This window comes from Triticum urartu, chromosome 5 (assembly GCF_003073215.2).
Source record: "Triticum urartu cultivar G1812 chromosome 5, Tu2.1, whole genome shotgun sequence".
In the NCBI taxonomy this organism is placed as follows: domain Eukaryota; kingdom Viridiplantae; phylum Streptophyta; class Magnoliopsida; order Poales; family Poaceae; genus Triticum; species Triticum urartu.
The window spans coordinates 554,626,207-554,633,864 of NC_053026.1; the positions used below are offsets into that span (position 1 = coordinate 554,626,207).

The 7,658-nt window shown below is 50.0% G+C and overlaps 2 protein-coding genes across 2 annotated transcripts; both read left to right on the top strand.

Moving 5' to 3' along the window:
- Positions 1-1,658: 1,658 nt before the first annotated feature.
- On the top strand, positions 1,659-3,684 carry LOC125510644 (UDP-glycosyltransferase 83A1-like). The gene is made up of 3 exons (XM_048675886.1): positions 1,659-2,223; positions 2,375-2,919; positions 3,044-3,684. Exons 1-3 carry the CDS (start codon positions 1,734-1,736, stop codon positions 3,389-3,391), a joined length of 1,383 nt encoding a protein of 460 aa, XP_048531843.1. The 5' UTR covers positions 1,659-1,733; the 3' UTR covers positions 3,392-3,684.
- A 1,572-nt stretch (positions 3,685-5,256) lies between these two features.
- LOC125510645 (UDP-glycosyltransferase 83A1-like) lies at positions 5,257-7,091 on the top strand. Its single transcript, XM_048675887.1, has 2 exons — positions 5,257-5,891; positions 5,982-7,091. Exons 1-2 carry the CDS (start codon positions 5,408-5,410, stop codon positions 6,866-6,868), a joined length of 1,371 nt encoding a protein of 456 aa, XP_048531844.1. The 5' UTR covers positions 5,257-5,407; the 3' UTR covers positions 6,869-7,091.
- The last annotated feature ends 567 nt before the right edge of the window (positions 7,092-7,658 follow it).

The following is a 7,658-nucleotide window of genomic DNA, read 5'->3' on the forward strand; positions in this document are numbered from 1 at the left end:
AGGTTTTTGTTTGCGCTGTGTTATCTTCCTAGTGAATGCAAGTTTTACTGCCCAAAAACAAAAATAATTTTCAGGAGACGTACATATGGCTAAAGTGAGAAAAAAGGAATGCCCAAAACAGTGTCTTCCTTCCCGCTTTCTCCTTCACTCTCTTGATTCTTTAACGTTAGGTTCCATGGCCGCCGATCGATAACTTTTATTATGTTTCCCAAGGGTAGTTTCCATAGCTGTGTCCTATTGTGCTTTTTTTTTCGCGAGGCAGACAGGGAGTGCCCTCTTTCTAATGGTTTTGATCTCACCTGATTCTTGCGGTTTGAATACTGCGTGCGCTTATCCCTAGTTATTCTCCATATTTTTTTCTTTATTTTCTACTATCAGTAGTACTATATGTGCAAGAGTGCAAGAGGTTGGTTGGTGGAATGGTCGTCGTCTGCCGGTCAGTCGCTCACTCTCACTCACGGCCTCACGGGACTGAAGTATTCCCTCCATTTTTTTAGTCGGCATCTAAGATTTAATCAAAATCAAGCTTTGTAGAGTTTGACTATCTTTATATTAAAAAAGGGTCGCCCTAACTGTCACACGTGTGGCAGGAAGGGAGACGCACCACACGTCTCTAATGTAAACAGATTGCCACGTCATCGCATGCATGCATGTAGGAATCTTTTTGGATTTTCAGTTTTTAAAATGTTTTACCTCTTAAACGAAAAATCCGATTGAAAATCCATTTTCACCATTAAATCCCTCGCGATGAGATCTTCGAAACTAGATCCCACGTTGATATGTTTTGATGAAAAAAAATTTGGATTAAAAGTTACCATGTCTATTGTATATGAATTGCCATGATGTTTACACTGAAGTTGCCATGATATGTTTCAGCTATTTTCTTCTGCATTTAAAAGTAAATTTTGACATTTATAAAACGGGGAATTAAGAAACTAGACTTGCCATGAACCATAAACTAAAAATGCCATGATACATGCACGTAAAATTGCCATGGTTCATACAAAAAATAATTTTCATGGTCAAAGTACTGGAGTTGCCATCATCAAAATACTAAAATTGCCATGATCTACAAACTAAAATTGCCACATGGCAACTTTAATTTAAGCCCTATGGCAACTGCAGTGTAAACATCATGGCAACTTCTGGCAAAAAAAAAAATTCGTCGAAACATATCAACATGGGGTCTAATTTTGAAGATCTCGTCGAGACGGATTTAATGGTGAAAACGGATTTTTAGTTCGCTTTTTTATTTAGGAGATACAACATTTTTAAGCCGAAAACCAAAAAAAATCTGCTGATGTCATCTATTCATATGTGGCAAAATGAGTGGTGATGGAGGCGTGTGGGCGATGTGCAAACGCCCACACATATGGGCGTTAACATTTTCGTTAAAAAAATATAAACATTCATAATATGAAATCAATATTATAAGATACACCATGAAACGTATTTTCATACTATATAGTTTTAGTATTGTAAATGTTCATATTTTTTTATATAAATTTGGTCAAACTTTGTGTAGTTTGACTTTGATCAAATCTTATACACGGAGTAAAAAGAAACGGAGCAAGTACTAGGAATAACACCATCTCCAATCATCAGCCGACATCTGTCTCAAGCATCTGAACTGAGTTCTCTCTCTCGATTGTGATCTCGACGCTCCCCACTTCGACCGCCACACAAGAGCTATCCGCGAGGCTCCGGACGCGATATCCATCCCACCGACCGGCATGGCCGGCTCCGCGCCTCACGTCATGGTGCTGCCGTTCCCGGCGCAGGGCCACGTCACCCCGCTCATGGAGCTGTCGCACCGCCTCGTCGACCACGGCTTCCAGGTCACCTTCGTCTGCACCGACCCCATCCACAAGCTCCTTCTTAACGCCCTGCAAAGCAACGCCGACGGCGACAACGGCGGCGGCGAGGCGCTGGACGGGATCCGCCTGGTCTCCATACCGGACGGCCTGGCCGACGGCGACGACCGGAGGGACCTCTGCAAGTTTCTGGACGGGATCTCGCGGTGCATACCAGGCTATGTCGAGCAGCTTATCAGGGAGACCAAGGTGCGGTGGCTCGTCGGCGACGCCAACATGGGGCTGTGCTTCGAGGTTGCCAAGAAGCTCGGCGTCCGGGTCGCCTGCGTCTTCCCGGCGTCCGCGGCGGGCCTTGGGACGTTGCTCCGGCTTCCCCAGCTGATAGAGGACGGCTTCTTCGACGACAAGGGTACCAAAGATCCATCCATCTTGGCATCTTGCACTGCCTGTGTGCGATTACTGTTTTGTTAACACACCTAAAGTTCTGAACAGAGGATTGCCATTTTTTTCTGGAGAGAAGAAGCACTGGACTGAATTATTTCTTCTCTGAATAAACGCAGGCTTCCCGAAACGACGAGGCGCGTTCGAGATCGCCCCCAACATGCCGCCGATGTACACGTCGCACATGCCCTGGAGCATCGACGGCGCCGCCGAGGGGCAGGAGGTATCCTTCCGGCTGGTGTCCCGGAACACCCAGGCGACCAGCCTAGCCGAGATCATCGTGTGCAACTCGTTCCTCGACGCCGAGGCCGCGGCGTTCGAGCGGTTTCCCAACATAGTGCCCATCGGCCCGCTGTCCACCGATCAGGAGTTCCGGAAGCCCGTCGGGCAGTTCTTGGCGGAGGACGCGGGGTGCCTGAAGTGGCTCGACGCCCACCCCGACGGCTCCGTCGTGTACGTGGCGTTCGGCAGCTTCACCATCTTTGACCCGCGGCAGTTCCGCGAGCTCGGCGAGGGGCTGGAGCTCACCGCCCGGCCGTTCTTGTGGGTGGTGCGCCCGGACTTCACGACCGGCGGCCTGAGCAAGGCGTGGTTCGACGAGTTCACGCACCGCGTCGCCGTCAACGGCAGGGGCATCATCGTTAGCTGGTGTCCCCAGCAGCAGGTATCATATATTATCATCAACTTACCTAGCTCTCACGCTATGTTTAATCGGTGCGCCTCAGACCTCAGTGCATACGCGTCAGATCGTGAACGCAAACTTTTTAAAATTCGTTTTCAACGTGCAGGTCCTCGCGCACCGCGCGGTGGCGTGCTTCGTGTCGCACTGCGGTTGGAATTCGACGATGGAGGGGGTCAGAAATGGCGTGCCAATCCTGTGCTGGCCCTACTTCGTCGACCAGTTCGCGAACCGGAGCTACATCTGCGATATCTGGAGGACCGGACTGGCCGTGACTCCCGGTGAAGATGGTGTCGTGACGAAGGAGGAGGTGGCCGTCAAATTGGGACAGGTTATCGGTGACGAGGGAATTGCGGAGAGGGCAGGTATGCTCAGGGATGCAGCTCGCAAGTGCCTCGGAAAGGGGGGCTCCTCGTATGAGAATTTGAAGAGATTTGTGGATCTTCTAAGCGAATGAGGGGGCACTTTTTCCTACATCCTGTGACGGTCGCTACGATTTGTTTATCCAAGGGAGTTTAAATCGTGGGAAGCTAGTGTTAAGGAGTGTAGTTAATTTAGAGTTGCGTAGACAAATACTCCCCCGTCCAATAATATAAGAGCGTTTTTGATAGAATGAAGGGAGTATATGTATTTATAGCATGATTTTCACTCGTTGTATGTTGTTTTTGTCAAAAAGTTGTGTAATCATTGGACCGCATAGCTACATTTTGTATTGATTTTGTACGTATATTATGAAGAATGTTGTTGCAACGTACCCGTTTCGGTTTCTACTCCTATAGGAGCACGTGCTATTAGCTTGTTTTGAGGCATTGATAAAATGTGAAGGAGCTTATTTGAAGGCATGGATAAATTTTGAAAATTCATGAAAACAATCACGGCGTGCATGGGATTGGGATCATGACCTCCAATTCTCAAGACTTTAAACTTTTTTCAGCCCATTGCTAAGCCTTTATAGTCTACCTATGAGGCTATGAGGTTATGAGGCAGAAGCTACTGTTTGTAGTCTGAAAGCAAAGGAGAAGATGTATAGAAATACTAGAAGTAGGATGTAATCATGCTCCTAGTAAAAAATACCTTGGTGGAAACCATGTTAGATTAGAAGTTTCTAAAAATTATTGAAAAATTAAAATATATTGGGGACCTGATGTTCTATAAAAAAGAAATCTATTTGGAGATATGAAAAAAACCAAATCTAGAAATGAATAATGACGACAACGCCAATATTTTGTTTTCAAACTGCCTAGCGATATGGCTCTCCTCTCCCCTTCCCCCTCCCCTTTCCACTGTCCCCTTCCCACGTCCCCTCCTCGCCGCCCCGGCTTTGCTCCGCCCACTATGGGCTCGCCAGTCCCCTCCCTTGCCTCCTCCTCTCCTTTGACCTCCTCTCTCCCCTCGCATGGATGCGTGGCTCGCGTCCCGGCGCCCCCTCCCCTTGGCTCCTCCTCAAACCTCTTTGGGTGCTAAACACTAAAACTGAAACCCCTCAAAAATCAAAACACTAAAATTGAAAGAATAGAAAATATAATTGACAATAAACATTGACGAATTGTCTACATACGTGCAAATTTTCGTAAGATCAATGATATGTGCCGGTCATCCAGCCCAAACCTGGCGCCACTCGCCTCGCGCACCGTTGAATGCGGTCGTACCCGTCCATCAGATCCTGAGAGACCCTCCCCCCGCGTGCGCGGAGGTGGATCCTCTAACATGAGGGGGGAAGTCACCTAAGTTACGGTGCAGACTAGTGTAAAACAGAGAAGAAAAGTTACGTGCACAGTAGTCAAACTATATGTATCTACTATAGCAAGTACTGTACAGAGTTACTGTTGATATAATAAATTTTAAATTAATTTTATTGCACAATTTTTTTTGTTTGTATGCCATTTTTGTAAAGGTATAAAGTAGGTTTGTACTCCCTATGTAAATTAATATAAGAGCGTTTAGATAACTAAAATAATGATCTAAACACTCTTATATTAATTTATGAAGGGAGTAATTTGCAAATTAATTCAAGTCATTTTAGTCTTAATTATATGGAAGTGAAGAAGGAAAGTTAGGGAAGTGTAGCTTAGGTGACTTCCCTCCGCGGGTCAACATTCTTCTCCCCCTCTCTCTAGTTCTAGTTGTTTTCAATTAGAGCTATTAATGGCGACTGTTTTTGATCTTATGCTAACTTGAACTGACAATTATGCCCATCCACCACGTGATCCAAATATGGCGAAAGTTGTTGGCACCTTCCATCGGCAATTTCAGTTCGCTATCTCTATCTACAAAACAGTGGCGAATTACAAAACTTCCATATCGATCCCAAGCTGTCGTGCAGACAGCGCCATACGCACAAGCTGCCATACTTATATTCCATGTAGCACATGCGAACTAGTAGAAAAAGCTCGGTGGTCGTGATCCTCCTTTCCGAATAAAAAGTAGTAGTACAACCTTGCAAGCTGGGTAGTAGCCAGTAGGTCTCGCATCCATGGCTGCCCCTCCTAGTCCTCGGCCTCCTGTCATGGTGCTTCCCTTCCCTGCGCAGGGCCATGTCATGCCCCTCATGGAGCTCTCCCACCGGCTCGTCGGCCACGGGCTCGAGGTGGACTTCGTGAACACGCACTACAACCACGACCGCGCCCTCAAGGCCATGGCCGCCGAGAGAGGAACCGTTGACCCCGACGGCATCCACATGGTCTCGCTCCCTGACGGTATGGGACCCGACGGCGACCGCACCGATATCGCCTTGCTGGGCAGCGGCTTGCCGGCGGCCATGCTCGGACCCCTGAAGGAGATGATCAGGTCCAAGAAGATCAAGTGGGTGATCGCCGATGTGTCCATGTGCTGGGCGATGGAGCTGGCCGCCACGGCCGGCGTCCGCGTCGCCCTGTTCTCGACTTTCTCGGCCGCCGTGTTCGCGCTCCGGCTGCACGTGCCCAAGCTGATCGACGATGGCGTGCTCGACGAGTCTGGTAAGAAGAAACCAAATCAAGTAGACCACTGTGCTCTTGCTCTGTGTCGTTTTATCTGACTCAGAGATCGAGTGCGTCTATGAAATGCAGGGAACGTGAGGAGGAACGAGACGATCCAGCTGACCCCCAAGATGCCGCCGATCGAGGCTGCCGAGCTACCATGGGTCTGCCTGAGCAGCTTGCCGGAGAGACGCAGGTTGATGATTCAGATCTTGCTCAAGACCAACCCGGTGATACCGCTGGCCGCCATCGTCATCTGCAACACGTTCGAGGGGATCGAGTCGGAGGCGCTGGATCTCCTCCCCAACGCGCTGCCCGTCGGCCCCCTCGAAGCGCCGGCGGCGTCGAGCTCTGCCGGCCAACTCTGGCCAGAGGACCCCGTCTGCCTCCCCTGGCTCGACGCGCAGGCCCGCGGCTCCGTCATCTACGTGGCGTTCGGGAGCTTCACCGTCTTCGACGCGGCGCGGGTCCAGGAGCTCGCCGACGGGCTGGAGCTCACGGGCCGGCCTTTCCTTTGGGCGGTCCGGCCGAACATCACCGCCGGGATCGGAGAAGAGTGGTTCGACGCGTTCAAGCTCCGCGTGGAGGGCAAGGGGCTGGTGGTGGGCTGGGCGCCGCAGCAGCGCGTGCTCTCGCACCCCTCCGTCGCCTGCTTCGTGTCGCACTGCGGGTGGAACTCCACCATGGAAGGCATGCTGCACGGCGTGCCGTTCCTGTGCTGGCCGTACTTCGCCGACCAGTTCGCCAACCAGAGCTACATCTGCAACGTCTGGGGCACCGGCGTCAAGGTCCACGCCGACGAGAGAGGGGCGGTCACCAAGGAGGATATCAAGAACAAAGTCGAGCAGCTGCTAGGCGACGATGGGATAAAGGCAAGGGCAGCTACGTGGAAGGACGCGGCGTCTACGAGCATCGCAGAGGGAGGGTCATCAGATCAGAACCTGCTCAAGCTTGTGAAATTGTTAACACATCAATAGTCTTCAAATAACGTACTAATATTTTCTTCAATAAAGTCCCTAGGTTTTCCGCTCGAGCAAGGTTTAATTCAACGGCTGTGCTAAAGTTGAGGCAAAATGCAAATATGCCAAATCGCAACTGAGGATTTGGATCCAACAGTTGGTTGAAATCGACTGCAGAAATTTTCATGTAATCGTGCTCTAGGCACTCTCTTATTTCTATGGGAATTATATGTTGTGATAACCAACGTAGCTTGAATATTGAAGAGCTCACTATGCTTGGTCATCAGTTCACCTCGGCAAATACCCGGTAGATTTCTACTTAAATTTGACCTGGTTAAAACACATCTCGCCCCCACGTCACTCCTTGCAGACTCCAGAGAAACACATGCAGACACCAAAACCGCCGTCGCCGGCGGCCCTTCCCTCCATCCACCCCCTGCCCTCGAGGCGGTGGTGGTGGTGCTTGGTGTTAGTGGAGGCTCGTGACGGGACTGATCGAGGCTATGATGTTGATGTAGAAGCCCTCCGTGATCGATTCCCCTCCGGCGGAGCGCCGGAAAAGGCCCCAAGATGGGATCTCACGGGTACAGAAGGTTGCGACGGTGGAAAAAGGGTTTCGTGGTGCTCCTGGATGTTTTCAGGGTATATGGGTATATATAGAAGGAAGAAGTACGTTGGTGGTGCTGCGAGGGGCCCACGAAGGTGGGGGCGCGCCTACCCTCCTGGGCGCGCCCTCCTGACTCGTGGCCTCCTTGCTTCTTTCTTGATGTCCACTTCAAGTCTCCTGGATCACGTTTGTTCCAAAAAT

Bases quoted from the DNA above. Each gene is read 5' to 3' on its own strand.
- LOC125510644 (XM_048675886.1), top strand. From the start codon at position 1,734: ATGGCCGGCTCCGCGCCTCACGTCATGGTGCTGCCGTTCCCGGCGCAG. The intron at 2,224-2,374 runs GTACCAAAGATC...GAATAAACGCAG, and splicing joins CGGCTTCTTCGACGACAAGG to GCTTCCCGAAACGACGAGGC. The intron at 2,920-3,043 runs GTATCATATATT...TTCAACGTGCAG, and splicing joins GCTGGTGTCCCCAGCAGCAG to GTCCTCGCGCACCGCGCGGT.
- LOC125510645 (XM_048675887.1), top strand. From the start codon at position 5,408: ATGGCTGCCCCTCCTAGTCCTCGGCCTCCTGTCATGGTGCTTCCCTTC. The intron at 5,892-5,981 runs GTAAGAAGAAAC...TATGAAATGCAG, and splicing joins TGGCGTGCTCGACGAGTCTG to GGAACGTGAGGAGGAACGAG.